The sequence below is a fragment of the Gymnoscopelus braueri genome (genome assembly GCF_963280865.1).
Source record: "Gymnoscopelus braueri genome assembly, chromosome: 20".
Classification (NCBI taxonomy): Eukaryota; Metazoa; Chordata; class Actinopteri; order Myctophiformes; family Myctophidae; genus Gymnoscopelus; species Gymnoscopelus braueri.
The window spans coordinates 162,026-180,512 of record NC_137622.1 but is presented as its reverse complement, the minus strand read 5'-3'; the positions used below and the strand labels follow the sequence as shown (position 1 = coordinate 180,512).

Here is an 18,487-nt window from a genome sequence, read left to right as displayed (position 1 = left end):
CTTGGGGTCGCCGACCTGTTTTTACGGGTCGCAGAAAACTAAAGCATAGGAACAAAAAAATCACGAAACGGAACAGACTGTTATATGCATGCCTCCTTTTAGAACATTATAGGCTACAGCTGCTATCACTGGATATGCTAAAGATAAGCTATGTCTAGGACAAGACCCTAACTCCATTTACATTACATCAAGAAAATTATGATTTATGGTATAGCATTTTTATTGTACATTTTATTTTGTTTTCTTTATTGTATAAGTTAGCATGTTGCAGAACAAGTCCCACCAACATGTTGCTGCTAATGAAACCTTGATTCGTGATTTACCCTGTAGCCTATGCTCAGCAGTGGTGTAAAGTAACTAACTTTTTTACTTAAGTGGAGTATTTCCAATTTACAATACTTCTACTCCACTACATCTCAGAGGCAAATACTGTACTTTTACTCCACTACAATTGTTTGAAAACTTTAGTTACTAGTTACTTTGTAATTTTAATTATTACAAAACATACAAAACCACTTCAGCCCTATACATTAGGCCACTTCAGCCCTCTATAACATAAGGCATGCTTTCATTTGATACAGTGTAACTGCTTTCTCATAGAACCAACAATTAACTAGGAGCTACTGTTAATTGGGATGTGTCTCCAGTCCTTACCACCATTCCTCAGATGGTAATGGTAGACTGGACTAATATGGATGTGTTCAGAATAAAGACATTTTTACTCAAGGTTCTGGGTCGACTTTATTACTTTTTAAACATCTAATTTTCAGAGGCACTCTCCACATGAGGGTGCATAGCTGTCTATAAGGTACAAGGCCTTTCGTGCATAAACATTTAGTTTATTATTACAGTGGTATCCAAAAGCAAAACACTTAAATTCATATCCAGATATGCAGTAAAAGTGCCTGGAAAATGCTTACAGTACCTTCTTCGACTAAGAGAACATCTCAAATAAGAAATAGTCCTGCATGTGGAATGCACCTTGGCACGATTAATTAAACAAAAAAAAAGTTTTTTCTTCAACAGCAGTTTTGTCATAGACTAAGGGCAGTGTGGTCCAGAGATGTTGTTGTATTGCCATGTCGGCAAACAGCAAAAACACAAAATACAACACAAATACAGACGGAAAATCCTAACCTGCAGAAATCACCACTCAAGAAATGTTAAAAAGCCACCCACTAACCAGTGTGGGAGGTGTGGAATATTGGGCATTGGATATTGCATTTGGAGCATAATAAAGAAGATGCTCCGCACATCAAAAGGTGGAAGGGGGCAAAACCAAACATGCAACACTCATATCCTTGTTGTCGGGCAGAAACATAGTATCTCCATATTTCAACTTCTTACATTTTTTTTTATTTGTTATAGTTTTAAAATAAATTAATGCCCTACTTTGTCGTGCAAGATTGTCACGCAAAAGTAGCGAAAACCGCTGATCTACAAGCTTGTAGATCTGCTATTTTTGCTATTTTCAAGACTTTGAAAGTGAAAGTGGTTGAGTGTCTGAGTTTTTTTAATAAATATTGAACCAATGAAAAGTATTAACAAAAGCTTGTGACTAAATAATAACTGCATTGGATCAAAGCTTCTTTTTTTAAATATTTCCTGAAAAGAAACGGCTGTGGACATACAGTACAAGGTTTCCATCAGACAGCGACGACATCACCTTCATCTAAATTAGTAAGGTTTCACACAGAAATGTAAAAGACAAACTGTCCATATACCTTCATTTCAATTACAATAACCGGACAAAGTCCTTTACAGTCCTTATTGTCCCAGCAGTCTCTCATTGTAAAAAAAAAAATATTGACTGAATTTGACACAAACAAGTCTTCTGGGAAGCTCCACATGGGTCCATACAGCAAATGGAGTGTGTGTATTGTGTGCCTCTTCTCCATGTGCAAGTCCGTTGGATGAGAGGTTTTCATGCTCGGGGGAAAGAGATTGTTTTTGTGTGTGTGTGTGTGTACAGGTGTTATGCAGCTTGTAGTGCTCTATTCTGAATGGGTGGACAGCGAGGTATTCCAGTGCACAGGGCCGCAGTGGTTGTTTGTCCTATTAGGTGAGGTGGAGGTTTCGATCCTTCATCAGTGTTTACACTCAGTAGCAGCCATCCTTCCACGACTCGTCTGAGAGTTTCGTCATCCCCAAAGACCTGTCAAATCAAATAAGAAGCTTGACCTGAGATTTCATTTCTGGGACCCCAACCTATACTACAAAATCCTTAAAGGGCAAGACCACTTTGGTAGAGGTTTGGTTTGTGTAGTTACCTTGCCATGATGTAACTCCTAAGGTGGACAAGAAATGAAAAATTATTGCTCCATTAATTAGAAATTGATAATTAAAAATATTCTCCCCATTGACTTACATTGTACACTGAAACAGCTCTCAAAGTCACTCTTTTAGCCCAAACGAACACAAACTAAGCTAACTCAGACAATATTGAACATCACCAAACCCAGTACTGTTTATTTTTGTCAACTTCCTGATGATTTTACTATTTGAAGATCCGGATCCACCGATCCAGTCCAGGTTTTCTTTCTAATAAAAATAGCTAAATCAACAGTAAGTTAACATTTTTTATAAAAATAAAAAAAACAGTACTGGGTTTGGTGATGTTCTATATTGTCTGAATCTACTTTGTTTACATTCGTTTACATGCTAAAAGAGCGACTTTGAGAGCTGTTTTACCGTACAATGTAAGTCAATGGGGAGCATATTTAGAATTATCAATTTCTAATCAATGCAACAATTATTGGAGTTACATCATGGCAAGGTAACTACACAACCCAAACCTCTACCAAAGTGGTCTTGCCCTTTAAGTGTTAATTTAACTCTGAAAGTGTTCAAATTAACCCATTAACTGCCAGAGGTATTTTCATATTTTTTAGCCAGTGCCAGAGTTTTTCATTGAAAAAAAAAAGTACTCAGGAGCCGAGATACAGAAGTTTTAAGTTAACAAGAAGTGGATAGGAGTCTAGATCTTTGAAAAATCATATCTCCTTGGTCTTTGGGTCAAATTGGAAAAAAAAAATATTAAAAAAAGTTTTTCACGTAGATCTACGCGATTGGCACGTGGCGGCTTTAAATAGGTTCGCGTAGATCTACGTGATTGGCAGTGAATCAGTTAACACTTTCTCTGCCAGAGTTTATTCATAATGTACTCACCCAGTGCCAGCGATTTGTGTTTTATAACCTTTTCAACCGGTTTTCAAATTTTTATATCCATTACAATCCGCGGTCGGATGGTGTTTATAAACAAACAGGACAGATCTACCAGCCCTCAAAGGGTTACGTTTTTTCTCCGTCTCTCCCCTCTCTCTCTCTGCCCCGCCCAAACAGGCTGCAGACGTCATATCCGTTTGGCTGCGCTCGTATTTCACGGCCCTCACCACAGGCCATCTTATCTTAGCTTATGATCGGGTTTCAGATCGTTGGTAAACACAGAGGATAACTGATCGTCGTCCAGAGAAAAGAAAATATAACTGGAGCTCTCCGTTCGTTTTTTATACCATGTGAAAACCATGATGTCTAGCCAAAATCAGGAAAAACTGTTAATTTAAGATAAAACCAGAAACCGGAAACAGTTTTCAGATATTTTCACAAAAGGATGGGTCGAAAGCGGAAAGGGAAGAGAAAAAAAATCAAGGATGGTACAGAAATTACCGCGATCGTTATTAAACCACAAAAAAACGCCAATCCCGAGATATCTTGGGTGGATATAACGGGTGGATTTGATATCCCGAGATATCTCGGGATTGGCGGTAAATGTGTTAATAGTGTGCAAATATAGCCGATCTACAAGCTCAAAAAAAGAACATTGGCCCCGATTCATCAAGCGATTTACGACCATATTTTGTACGTACCGGCATTTAAGACAAATCCTACACCTGCAGTCAGATTCGTTAATGTTTTTTTGGTCTGTGTTTTGTGCGTCAGGTGCGCACGTTCTCAGGTCAGCCCCGAGGCTGTCTTACTGGGGCTGAAATGTCTTTAGAATGCTTTATTCTTCATGCCAAAATCAATTACAACAGTGGCAAACCTCAAATAAAATATATATGTGCCCAACATTTGTCAACACATATATATAAAAAAGAAAAAAAGAAATCTCAAACGATGTATTGCTTGTAGCCTATGCATAATATAGACATGATGTAGATTCCACCGTTTTTTTTTCTTTTCTCTAGGCTATCAGTTGTTGCATTTAGAGCTGAATTATTAGGTCCCTCAGTGTGTTTGCCAGCGGGCCATCTCAGCCAAAGTGTCACGTAATGATGAAAATAGGCTATGATGCCTGAAACTGCGGAGGGACTGACGCACCTCCAGTGTCCGTGCCCCGGTATTAATTTGTAGGCTACTCTACTGTATATTGATCACAACAGCCTAATAAATCTTACCATCTGATGAGGAAACTATAGTGGATGAAAGCTGTGTCCAGAAGATCCATTCCCCATTCCGACGTAGACAGTGATATATTAATCAAAAATTAACTAATTTAATCAATAAGTAATCAATAAGCTCTGGTCCATAATCGGATAGCAGCGTTCCACTTGTATGCCCTGGATTTATTTTCAACATCATCTTTTTACCTCAGTAAACATGAGCAATGTTCAGTAGAAAAGGCTTATAAAATATCCTTTCCAGGTTATTAGTCTATTATTTGCTGGCGGGGTTAAACCTTGTAAACATTACACATTACGTTCAGCTGATCCATCATGCAATAGTGGGACTCGCTTCCAGACAGATCAGAATGATGTTCAAGTTCTCTGTCAGTGTCAAGGCAATGCGGCCGACATCTGTAAGTTTGGACGAGAAGTTAAACTCCTGCAGCTCCGGTGTTGCCAGATTTTGTGAGAGAAATAAGCAACCAGGTCTATGAAAATAAGCCCAAAAGAAGCTAGCCATATGAGAACTGTAAACCTATATATATATATATATATATATACTGTATACATTGAAGTGATATACTGTAGTGTATACATTGGAGATAGCCGATCTACAAGCCAATCTACAAGCTCAAAGTGCTTCGTGATGCGTTGTGAGCTTGTAGATCTGCTATTTAAAAAAAAAAGTGGAATATTTGGAAGATTTTTAAAACATTCTAACAACACAAATCTGGTAAGGGGCTCCAGCTGGCACAACACATTTTCAGATGGGGCTTATAGGGATAAATTTGCCTACATATTAACTTGGGGGTCCATGACATAAAAATATTTGAGAAACACCGGTTAAAATAATTGAACAATTGTGAAGCAAGCCCAAATAATGAACTACACATTAGAAACGAGCCCAAAAAAACGCACCCCACAGCTACCAATATTTACAAGCAACTTTACAGAAAAATAAGCCCAAATTCAGATTTGATCATGAGACAAACTGCTGAGTCACGGTTCACGGCTTTTATGGTGCAAAATGGGGCGTGGAGCAATGCAAATGAACATCTCGGGACATTCACGCACAGCTGGCTGTAATTATAATAAAGACCTGGTCATACGCACGTCTCTGTGATATACGAACCCCTTTGAGAATTGCTCGTCAGTTTGTGAGTACCAAAAATACGACCTCCTTTACGAACTTTATTTACCCCATATTTACGACCAGCATAATGAATCGGGGCCATTGATTTTCTTAATAAACTCGATTTGATTATCAATTTTGAATAATCAATGATACCCATTAATTCGATTAACTGTTGCAGCCCTACATTTAAAAGTATCAGTTTTAAGTCGTCACCTTCTGGAGGGCTGTGCAAGTCTGCTGCGGGCATTGGGTGATGATGCAACCTGCCCCCTGCCCACCACTGGCCGCCCTGTCCCAGCTGAGGCTCTTCCGACCGGGTAGGCCCCTCCGCCGACAGGGCCTGGTGACTGGACCCTCCGGACCCCTCCTCCCGCGGCCGGCCCCTGGATGACAGGCAGACCCCTGGACTGCTGTCGAGCCGCTGCCATGGAGCCCACAGGCGTCATGGCTTTCACCGGGGCCCGGATGGAGAGAGGAGACTGGCCGTTGCCCCGTAGCCGACTGTTAGTCATACCTTCAGGAGCAAACAAGAAAAAGCAAGACGACACATTAATGCCAGAGTTATACTTAATTGCGAGCGGGTGTCACAAACCGGAAATAGTGGATCTATAAGCTCACAATGCTTGTAGATCTGCTATTTTTGGCGCACAACTAAATCAGGCTTAATGGTGCTTATTGATTTCTTGTAGACAAGTAAGGAAAATATCACACAGTTGAGATCCCAACATGATTTGTGACCGCACAATGGTTTTGGTCCAGGGTTTTCCAACAGGTTGTCCAAGTTACTACAGGGGGGGCCGCCATATTATTGTGTAATATAAGAAGCTTTTTCGCCCCCCAAAAATTGTAATATCTGAAAATAAAATAAAATGACCCGGGTGTTCCTATTGTGCAAGTGCAGACAGTGTGCGGGTGATTAATTGTATTCTCTACGTTGGTCCCTGCCTACACACCCGTCTCTGAGCCGATCAGGTGTGCATAGGACTTTGTTTCCAATATCTGAAAATACACACACAAAAAACATCTTTTTATCATGCTCATAAAGTAATGTGCTCAAAGTGAAAGGTGCAAAAAAGCAGCAAACGTGTTGGTCATAGGACTTTCGTCAGTGCTGTATACAGCACTGACAAAGGTTCTATGACCGAAACATTTGCTGCCAGTTTTCCTGAAAAAACACATTAACACATTGCGTGCCAGTCGCGTAGTTCTACGCGAAGTGTCTTTTTCTTTTTTTTCGCAGTGACACATTTCATTGTAGGCCTCCCTCGCAGTGACACATTTCATTGTAGCACACCGGAAACGGAAATGTCAATCGAAGATGTTCGTTCCCATCCGCCGCCGCTCTAAAGCCTCCGCTAATCCGCCATTATCTCGGTTGTTGTTTTACTCCGCGCTGAACGTTGTTTAATAGAAACTGCGATTACTGCAAAATGGACGATTGCCGAATGAAACGGTCTTCTCTGGGCCACTCACACAGCTACCCTGTGTGTCTACAAACAGTTGAACGCGCGATCTTAAAAGGTATTTAGCGAGGTCTGTGGTGACGTCAAAAAAACAACAATAAATCGCTGGCACTGGTGAGCATGGAATGTGTTAACATGAATCCAACATATTATTTGCAAAGATAATGTGTAAAAAAAAGAGAAAGAGAAACATTCAATTTACACAACACTGATGATAGTACTGTTAAATGTCTATGAAGGCATCAAAGCCTGGAAACCAGACAAATCTGCCATTGCAAAAATAAATTGCCCTCGGCAGATTTGGTCTGGCACCTCTCAGCTGTGATTGGATTTCACTCCCTCCGAAGTAGAGAGGGACCAATCAGGGCCCAGTATGCAAATATGGGGCGGGTTTATCACCAGAAGCGTCTTTTAAAAATGTGCCCCTTGGAAATGCAGGTTCCATACAGAGATTCCAGACTAATATATACGCAGTGATATTAGTCTGGCCATGCTAGCTAGGCTATCAAAACTGCAGCATCACTTGACTTCACACTGTATAAGAAAAACCTGTAGAATACTTTCAAATCTCTCAATGGTCAACAGACATTGATGACACAGTTGGCTAACTATGTTGAGCTAGCTTTGAAAGCCTCTCATCAAGTTGCCTAGAATGCTTTAAAGAAAAAATAAATAAACACAGATTCACACAATATATAGGGGGTCCATGCTTCATCTCTCTCCCAGCTACGGAGTCCTTGGCCTGAAAAACGTTGAAGATCCCTGTTTTGGTCAAACATACACCCTGGGAGTGACAGTATTGGGTGACCAGGGAGAAGGGTATGTGGGGTACACACCTGTGACAGGTAGGAGTAAGGTTACAGTCACACATCTGTGTCAGACACGGCAGCTTCCCTGTTCACTTCCATTACATTATGGGAGATAAGAGGTGGAGTGTCTCATTGCGGTGCGTTGTAGGTGTTAAGTCCGACGCATGTGAAGCGTCGGGTTCAACATTGATGAACTTTGACTGGGCGGCAACCAATGGGACAGATGTGCCTGCATTGACCTAACTTGGCCGCCAATTTCGCTTGTAGTTTTCTTGAGTGTGAGCTGACACTCTACCGCAAGTCAAACTACACACAGGAAAACCGGCACTGCCTACAACCCGCAAGATAATATAGGAAATATATGCGTCTGACAAATCGACTTGCGCTTCAGATGCGTTGACTATGACACGTCTGACACAGATGTGTTGTTGTAGCCTAAGACTGGACTCGCATCCAACGCATCTGAAACACAAGTTGAGACTTCAGACGCATTCATTTCATTCATTTGCGGGACTATGGGCAGTGCTGGCAGAGTGCTGGTTTTCCAGTGTGCAGTTCATTTGACTTGTGTTGGCTCACTGAAAGAAAACTACAAGTGAAATGGCTGCCAGGTGCGGTCAACGCCTCGCCTACAACGCTCCGCAACTGGACGCTCCGCCCTGTTTCTCCCATAGAATCTAAGTGAACGGGAGATGATGCAGCGTCTAATGCAGATGTGTGAGTCCACCCTAAGGGTTACCTGGAGCAGTGTTTCCCAACCTTTTTGGTGCCAAGGCACACCTGGCATACCAAAAGATCCCAGGGCACACCTAGATAAACTGTGTATGTATGTATGTGTGTGTATGTGTACGTGTGTGTGTGGACTATTTTCCAAACAAACAGATTTTTTTTTTTTTTAAACAAATTAACCACGCCTTTACACACATCCCAAATGAAAGGTGACAGAGAAATCAGCTCCCCCACACAGGGTTACCTTTGTGTGGGGGAGGGTTAGGAGTGAAAGGGGAGGAGTTACCTGTGGAGGAGGAGGGGTTATGCGGGGAAGGGTTACGTGTGGAGGGGGGGGGGGTTACGTGTGGAGAGGGAGGGGTTACCTGTGGAGGGGGAGTGGGTCAAGCGGGACATGCGGTTGCCAGAGCTCTGGAGGTTAGCCTCCATGCTGCGGCTGTTTCGCACTGCTTCCAGGGAACGCAGGCTGGTGCGGGGGGCCAGGTTAGGCATGCTGTGCCTCAACTCCTCTGGAACACACACAAGCACACACGGACAGACACAACATGCACACAGACCCATACACACACACACACATCACATTTGAGCACAATAAAAAATTAAGTTCAGCAGAATTGTACAGGTGTCTGTCCTTGTTATTCCAGTCATGTGTGGTGGTGGTGGTGGTGGTGTTGTTGCTGTTGTTGTGTATCTTGCTTATCTTGCTCGAGAACCAATTGGAATAGAAGCTCACCCTCGCTCTTGGCGAACTTGAGAAGCTCGGGGCTGGGTCCCTGCAGTGAGCGGCGGGGCACTCTGGTGCGCGTCGGCGGAGCGCACAGCCGGCTGCCGTAGTCCTGGCCGTGGTTGGAGGTGGAGGGAGAGAGGCAGCGAGGCGAGCCCAGCGGGGACGGCGTGAAGCGATGGCGGCGCTGTGGCAGCGAGCAGCACTCGTCTTCCTCGTCCTCCAGGCTGTAGCTGTCGAACTCCTGGTCGCTGTAAGCAGGGTTATTCTACGTTAAATAAAAAGTTATGAAATAACCAAAACTAGGAGTGACAAAACATTTTAGTTAATCGAAATAAAAAGAACGATAAACTGAAACTGTATTGTGGGTTCACTAAACTACCGTAGCTAAAACTCAAATCAGAAAATGTACTTAGTTTTTGTCAATATTTCATACATAAGACTAGTATTTGTGAGCGTCAACATGTGCCATTTGTGCTATTTGTCTGAGCCTTTAAGCAATTATAAAAATAATTAAACTAGCAAACTCTTTGAAAACGAATCAAAGCAAAAAGTCTAAACGAAATAAATGTAAACTATAATAACTGCATTTTATAAATGATAAAATGCAAAACTATAATAACCTTGCGCTGTAGGTGCCGCCACCTCGCCGCAGGGACTGCAGCGAGGCACAGGAGCTACGGCGCGATGCAGACGCAGAGTTGGACGTAGCGTAGTCCTGCCTCAGACCTGAGGGACACACGCACACACACACACAATACATGGGAGACAAATACTGTACTCGTGCGGCTGCCCCCTAGTGGCTAAACCGCTTCACGCGTCAACTAGGGCTGCAACAATTGTCTATTTTGTCACTGTTGGGTGGAAACCTTGTAATTCCAAAACCCTTCCTTATTTTTAATCATTATCCATAAAAACGATTTTAAATAGTGAAAATATCAGATCTACAAGCTCACAACGCCGTGAGCTTGTAGAACCACCTGATTCGGATGCTATCAATGCATTGAATGGGACATTATCACCTCTTATTAGACCTTTGAATGGGCGAAATAGGCGACATACTGACCTACCCGCGATTTATCAGACCATTCATTGGGTGTTATCAAGACACACTGACCTACCAACGGAGATGACTTAAATAGTTCGGTTTTGGTTTTGGTTTCGGACCATGACGGAGGCGCGCAGTCACAGGCGAACTGTCACCCCGTGAAGGACCACCGAGGGAGCTAAGGCGACCGAGTTGCCGTCCTGAACGGTGTGACGTTCGCCTGTGCCTACTCAGCGCCGTTCGAGTTATGTACCGATAGGCACAGAATCGTAAATATTGTTGTGGGGACTGCTCCGCCTCCAAGTAGGTCAGTAGCTCCTGATTACGCCCCATGAATGGTCTGACAAATCGCGGGTAGGTCTAAATCGCGCCTACTCGTCGCCTACTCGCCCATTCAAAGGTCTGATAAAACGTGATAATCTCCCATTCAATGCATTGATAGCATTCGAAGCCGGTGGTAGAACTCTTGTCTTGTAACAAGTAGTGCATTAATTTACAACAAAACATTAAAAGTTGAAATATGAAGATACAAGGTTTATACCTGACCGCAACAATTTTCTTAGCGATTACTATATCCGTTAACAAATCAATCAAATTCTATTTTTTGTTTTCTTTTAAAATAATTTAGAGTATTCGATTACCCCCCCCTTATCCCTCCTAATTTAGTCGTTATGCCAATTCATTCCTCCCACTGCTTGCCAAAGCGGTTGTACCCTACTGGCTCACCTGCCAGTGAGGAGCCCACACCGGGAGGACGTAGCGCTTCTGTCCTACTCCTCCTGTTCCAACATTCCTTATCACTTTTCACCTGTCCCAATAAGCTCAATCTGCAGCTGACACAGGCATCGGTACAAAAGGCTCAGACTGACTTCATATTTCCTTATCAGCTGCCCGTCATATACTGTACACTTTGGACTCTGGGGGAAAAGTAATCTATGGCTTCTGTGGTGAACGTGACATGCAAGGCACGACTACTCACTCTCCTCTTGTAGACGAGCCATGATCTGCACGTCGGTGAGGTCCTGCAGCTTGTATCCCATGGAGATGGAGTCATCTGACGTACTGAGCTCGCTGTCAATGGACGACTGTGAGCTCAGGGCCGAGCGCACGCCCATCAAACCTGAAAAAGCCAAACATCCACCGCTTTGACAAACAGCATCTCGCTTCACCTCAAGAGTAATCCGAACTCCCCAACTTCTTCGGTGTGTGAGACTTGTAGATGTGAGTCTGGGAATCAGTTATGTCTATCTGACATCCAGCTATGGCCTGTGTTTGAAAGAATATGTTCTTCTTGCAGTCCAGTAGAGATGCAACATTTTTAGGACTGACGCCGATTCATTTTGGAAGAATCCTAGACCATTGATAAGCGAACCAATGCTTTGTTGCAAAATCTTGAAATCAATTTAAAAAACATAACTTTACATTTTTACTTTCAACTTTAAAATCAATAATGCATAATTGCAGGTACTGATGTTGTCAAAGTCAAATAATGGCCAATATATCGGTCTGGCTCCAGACACTTTGTCTTCACCGCCAGCTGAGTCCATCAGCATTAATCTGGAACGTCCTTGTCTGTCTGGTGATAATGGACAGGGAAAGCTGTATGCAAAGTCTGCCTGCCAGGCCTGTCTGTCCGTCTGTCTGTCTGTCTGTCTGTCTGAACACACACCCATGGCACTGGACAACAACAACAATAACATCCAGGGGCATTTGGTTATGTAAAATATTAGACAAAGTCACCCTCACACAAGCCAAGCAACAAGTTCACAGGTTCATGCAAAGATTGGTTATTTATAGAGTTTGCACAACAACACAAGCATTGTTGGTCTTTGCACAGTGCGTATTAGGGATGTGCACGACTAGTCAACTCGTGTATTAAACGCTTCTGTCCCTGCTAATCGTTTGCTAAATCCTAGTTGTTAAACTATTATTTATTATCATCAATATAGTATAAAACATGCTTTTATTCTAGCATGAATGACATGAATGACTTACTGAAGTGCTCAAGGCAACTTATTATTTCCCTGAGTTACCCTGAGCAATCATGCCGTTGTCAGCGTTGTAAAGTGAAGGCTGCCTTACAGGTACATTTAGAAAGAATGTATATGTATATGTGTATATATATATATATATATATATATATATATATATATATATATATATATATATATATATATATATATATATATATATATATATATATATATATATATATATATATATATATATATATGGCCTGGAATACAAGGCAAGGCAACTCAAGATGAGTGAGTTAACAGGCCCAATTAGAAGGGTTGTATTTTCTGTTGTATATAATAGTATGTATCTTGGGTGTTTTTGTTGATTATTTGTTTGATCATTGCTTGTGATGAATTGTCATGTCTGTGCATTGTTTAGGTTAATAAAATAAACGGGAAAAGTGCCCTGTAAGTTCATATGGGCTGGGCTTCCTTGGAAGCAGGACACAAAGAATAATCAAATCAGCAAATCAGCAAATTTAAACCAGCAAACACCCCAGCATGGATAATGGCGTCAGCATGTTCACTAGAGTACACTTCCATTCTACAAGGTTAACCATGGTTTTTCCAATTTGGGTTTTATGTGAGAAAGACTGTTGTCAAAGGAAATCCATTTAGCTGAATCTGAGGATAAACATGGTCACAATATGCCCTACTTTTAAGCAGCATTTAAAATAAGATTGGGTTATTTGAATATTATATGAAAAATGTCCAATTGGCTTTTTTTATAGTAGTTTTTTCCAAGTGTTGTCCTACTTTTACACTAGTCATGACTCATGTACGATAAGTACAAAAACATTTGTCCTATATGTACAAGAACATTGTTAACATTTCAGTGAAATGAGTTGCAGTGCACATCCCTAGTGTCTATATTAACTCAAGTGCAAAGTATTTATAACCAATACTGCCACCAAGCCAGGCTCACCGATATCATTATCATAGCTCAGTAATTCAACACACACACACACACACACACACACACACACACACACACACACACACACACACACACACACACACACACACACACACACACACACACACACACACACACACACACACACACACACACACACACACACACACACACACACACACACACACACACCTTGAATGCCATCTCCAGCCTTCCATTGTTACTCTGCAGATCCAATTAGAACAGTGATTCTCAACATTTTTCATTTCCAGGACCACCACTATGATATGCGTTGATACCATTAACACTCCGAGACCCCAGAGTTTTACACTGTAAAATCCTCAGTGTTAAACTAACTATCAATACACTCCCTCAAGGCACCCCGGATCCCCAGGGGGGACCGCCATGGCTCTCTTAACTCTGAGAGTTAACTCTCAGAGTTCATTTAAATCTCAGAGTTAATTTAACTCTCAAGAGTTAATTAAACACAGAGGATCCCAGAGGAACCCAGATCTAAAAATGTTTATCAAATGGGGAGTCCGTGGCCTGAAAGGAAAGAGGTTGAGAAACCAGTGCTTTATAGGGCACATTAGTGCATGTAACCTTTCAATGCAGTTACAGCACAGATACTGTGCAGAGCAGAGGCTGAACAGCACTGTGTGTTAATTAGGGCTGCAACTGTAAATTGTTTTATTTTATACTGTATATCAACAAACTCATTAACTTCTTAAGTGTGATTTTATACTTAAGTCACACAACGGTACTGTGCAAAGATAGTGAAAGTAGCTGATCTACAAAGATCAGCTATTTTATTATAGCTATAGATTTTATTAAGTTACAAATGATCAATTATTTTCTATAATCGATTAAATCGACGTTCGGTTTCACTGTTGCACCCGTAGTGTTAATCTCATCATGCCATACCTGAGTTGCCACAGGTTAGTAGGGTAGATTTGTTAGTTGATTTGTGGTACCCAGGAGAGGTCAGGCCTGAGCTGGTGGTGCCCGCGTCCCCCGAGGGGCTGCTGTACATGTTCCTCCACCGGGACGCTGCAGGGGACAGGACAGGACAGGACAAACATTAAAATAAGGGCCTAAGTTATATTTTCAAGTCAAAAAAGCTAACAGAACAGAAATTACAGAATTTAAAAAAATGTCACCGTCTTAAAATAATGGCCAGTCATTAAAAAAAACAATAAAAATAAATAAACAATTAATTTTGTTTATTTATTAAAAATAATAATGAAATGACATAGGCCAGCGGTTCTCAAACTATGGGTCGCGACCCAAAGTGGGGTCGTGGGAAGGTGCCGTTGGGGTCCCGCAGTGGCAACCAAAAAATATGACTTTTTTTATCAACGGTAAAAAAAGAAATTATTGGCTTGACTCCAAACACACACGGTTCCACCTCCAACAGCAACCCAGATCAAGCAGCAACAAGACAACACAACACACACAAGCTCTTGCTGAGGCACACGAACCGATTTAGCTCTGTTCATAAACGATTTACTTAGGAATTATGTTCAATATGAGCGGGTGGCTTAAAAGAGCCATTTTGTGTTAGTCCGAGAGCGAGAAGGTACAGGACTAACCACGGGTCCATTTGGTTTCATCTGTACCCTCGCAGAGTTAATTTAGATTGCGATGTAACGTCCGTGTGGGGACGCCGCGGTGGGGAGATCATTCTCACAGACAGTGAGACAGACAACCACACCAGTTACCAACAGTTGCCGCGATGGAGATAAACGCCACCGTCGGTGGCCAAAGATAAAATCGAGAGGTGGATCAAGAAACTCCGGTGGTTCTAGCAACATATTTTGGCTAAATGCTCCAGTTTACATTACAAGCGTGTGCACACTGAACCACCTCCCTAGCGTTTCAGTTGGCGGGGAGGGGGGGGGGTTGATGGGGTCGCCAAACAAAATCCCATAAAATATGGGGTCGTGGTATAAAAAGGTTTGAGAACCCCTGACATAGGCCATTATTTTTAAGAAGGCGACGACATCAGTCTGAGTGGTTCTCAAAAAACTTCATGTAAAGGACCCCCAAATGTATATGTATTTGGCATCCCTCTACACCAAATCGCTCTCTGAAAATAGCCGATCTACAAGCTCACAACCTGTAGATCAATCTTGTAGATTGTAGAGCTTTTATTTTCGGCAAATGTTCCCCCCAGAATAGGGATTCATAGGGCTCAAGTGCTTAAACACTACAGTATACTCTTAATTTACCGGGGCCCCTCAGGGGTCTGTGCTTGGCCCTCTCTTTTCTCTCTCTCTCTACAACAAATCTCTTCGCCGCTGCGATTCGTCATCAGCTTGTAAATCAGCTATTTTCTCCAAATGTTTGCGCAAGAATAGTGACGCTAGGAATCATGTGGTTAAGTATGTCGTGATGACGCGCGTAAGGTATATCATACTTTGTGTTGAATCGGTGAAAAGTTGGGAACAAAACTTTTGGGATGCACGCAACCACAAAAACCCCACACACCTTTTAGGTAGGTCATTTCATAATGCCAGAATGCTGAGAACAACATGTCCTATATTTGACATAAAGTAGAGCTCCGCGACGAGGGCATAATGTTCCTTACATACACCTGTTGGAACGCACCTTCATTGTTAGCTGTACATCCATGTGTGGACGCTACGCTGCCAGCAGGCATCACTGGTGAAAAGTAACTAAAGTACATTTACTCAAGTACTGTACTTAAGTACAATTTTGAGGTATTTTTTACTGTACTCAAGTAGGTCTATTTTTCTCTATACTTCTACTCCACGACATCTCACGAGGAAAATATTGTACTTTTTACTCCACTACAATTATTTGAAAACTTTAGTTCTTGAAGATTTTGATTAATATTAAAAAAATTCAGCCTATTGAACATATTTGAATATATGTTATATACAAAGTAACTAAAGTTTTCAAATAATTGTGGTCAAGTAAAAAGTACAATATGTGCCCCTGAGAGGCAGTGGAGTAGAAGTATAAAGTACTGTATAATTACTTACCATCGTCCACCACTGGCGGACTATGGTATTTAAACATGTGAGCTGAGCCAGGGCCGTGGGGGAAGGTAATCCAACCCAGGCCTCATTCAGAGCTGGTGTGAATAGCTTTGTTGTTCCATTGTGCCGTTAGTGCAGGAAGCACTGGCTTCAAGCACCGTCAGTATCGAATGGGAGCCAAGGTTATTCAAAATAACGGAAAAAAACGGGGAAAAAGGTTTACTAAACTGAAATAAATATCAAAACATCTTTGGACACACAAAAAAGATTACCATCTGAAACTGTACTGTTTACAAAACTAACTAAAACAAAGTAAAATCACAAAGAAAATCTTATTTTTTGGTCTTTGTCAATTTATTTTATAGGCAAGTATTTTGGATGGATGAAATCTCTCCATGTTTTTTTTTTTGCTGTGCCAATTCTAACTGTGAATACTGTGAATATTACTCCACTCGGCTGCCGTGTTGAGTGGTCAGATGTGTGGGCCGCGAACGCCTTTCAGATTTTCAAGTGGGCCCTGATCCAGAAAAGGTTGAGAACCGCTGCTGTAAGCTATGTGGGACATTGTCAACATGATTCACAGGTCCTTGTTGTTATGAGCAGTAAATAAGACTCCATTCACCGCAGGGGGTTGACAGTGTCACGAGAACCAGGTGCTCCACAACTTGGCCAGGAAAGTCCATGGTAGTAAAAAGTCACAGAAGCCTTTCTCACATGAATGCAAATTGAAGCTCATTTGAACACTGTCTTTTGTTAGACATAGCGTCCTACATAACGGCGCAACAGCTAATCGAACTAATTTGTGGACTGACTGGAGTAGAGTGGACTGTATGTACATGTATGGTGGTGTTAGACTGATTCTTATCTCTTGTTTTGTATGTACAACAGTGTTTTTTTTAGATATATAGTGTAGGCCTCATGGTGCGCTTAGTTCAAAGACCTCACAAGAAAGCATTTCCTTGCATTGTTTGCACCGTGTGTATCTACTGACTTTAAATAGCTTGGCAGTGGTGGACCAAAGTACTCAGCCGCCGTACTCATTGTTTGGGCACCCCTGGTGTAAATAACAGTGAAGACACACGTACATTGGTCCAGACGTGTCATCAGTGTGCGACGTGCCACCTCCGTCTCGGGGCTGGGATGGTCCAGAACCTGTCGACACCACTTCAAAGGAGACTCTGGACCCAAGTCCGCTACCTGCTTCTTAGGAGACACATATAGCCTGCAAGGAGGGAGGGAGGCAAAAAGAAAAGACAAGTTAAAGAAGCACTTCAATGATTTCCCCCGTTATCTTCATTTAATTGGTCCTCACTAATGCTCATTATAAGATGGCACAATTTCTGTCTGCTCCCTCTGCGTCTCAATGGTGGGCTGTGGACAGTTCAGAAACCTGCCCAATCAATTACTTAATCGATGAGGATTTCAAGCTAATAGAAACTACAGCCTTTCTCGTCCTGGAAAGTTAACATGCTGAAATAGCAGCCGTTCTTGAATTAATACACAATGAAACAAAACATTTGAAATCTTGTTCTAAATTACAAAAACTGGTGACACTGGTGGACAGGTGTCTGAACTGTCCACAGCCCTCCTCTGAGGCACAGAGTGAGTAGACAGAATTATCTTATAATGAGCATTAGTGAGGACCAATATATATAAAGATAATGAAATGGATGAATTGGTCCGTAAATTCAACCCAAACGAGGGACCACAAAGGAGAGAGTGGGAACGAGTGTAAGTAAATGAATAAAAATAAATAAAACAAGAGGCAATTTAAATAAAGGTGGCCTAACCCTCATTTATATTTTTCTAAACATGTTTCAACCTTAACATAAAAATACTAAATAAATCAATCTAAATGTCAACATGTTTCCAAAATATTCAAAAATAGAAATCTACAAGGTCACAATGAGTCGTGCTGTGACACGTTGTAAGCTTGTAGATCTGCTATTTTTGCTATTCGTCGACACTCGTCAAACGACAAAGTATATAAAGTAGGGCATAAGTGGTTACGTTTCAAGCTAGTCTGTTGCGGAATGTAAGTAAGCGCATTAAATGCTTTGGTTAGCCTGCAAGGTATGCACTTAAAAAGGTGCTGTAAGTGATATGTTTTGGTTAGAACAAAAAAGGTTCTATTGCTATAGAATGTTTATTAGGTAACAGAGGTCTCCCCATCTCTCCAGAGAAACAGAAAATGCAGTTGGGATACCAATTCCATCTAATCAGGAGAGAACTCATAAAGGCTACAGTGTGTTTAC

General features: G+C 41.7%; 1 protein-coding gene across 2 annotated transcripts in view; it reads right to left on the bottom strand.

The window, feature by feature from the left end:
* Positions 1-1,632: 1,632 nt before the first annotated feature.
* Positions 1,633-18,487, bottom strand: part of LOC308075447 (SLAIN motif-containing protein-like) — a 31,879-nt gene continuing 15,024 nt past the window's right edge. For both annotated transcript variants that reach the window (XM_080415334.1, XM_080415333.1), the window contains exons 4-11: positions 17,318-17,454; positions 14,152-14,277; positions 11,273-11,413; positions 9,869-9,974; positions 9,255-9,496; positions 8,887-9,030; positions 5,734-6,034; positions 1,633-2,155 (exon numbers count right to left, since the gene is read on the bottom strand). In XM_080415334.1, coding sequence (XP_080271460.1) covers positions 2,101-2,155; positions 5,734-6,034; positions 8,887-9,030; positions 9,255-9,496; positions 9,869-9,974; positions 11,273-11,413; positions 14,152-14,277; positions 17,318-17,454 — 1,252 coding nt within the window. In that variant the 3' untranslated portion in view covers positions 1,633-2,100. The remainder of the gene's footprint in view (positions 2,156-5,733; positions 6,035-8,886; positions 9,031-9,254; positions 9,497-9,868; positions 9,975-11,272; positions 11,414-14,151; positions 14,278-17,317; positions 17,455-18,487) is intronic.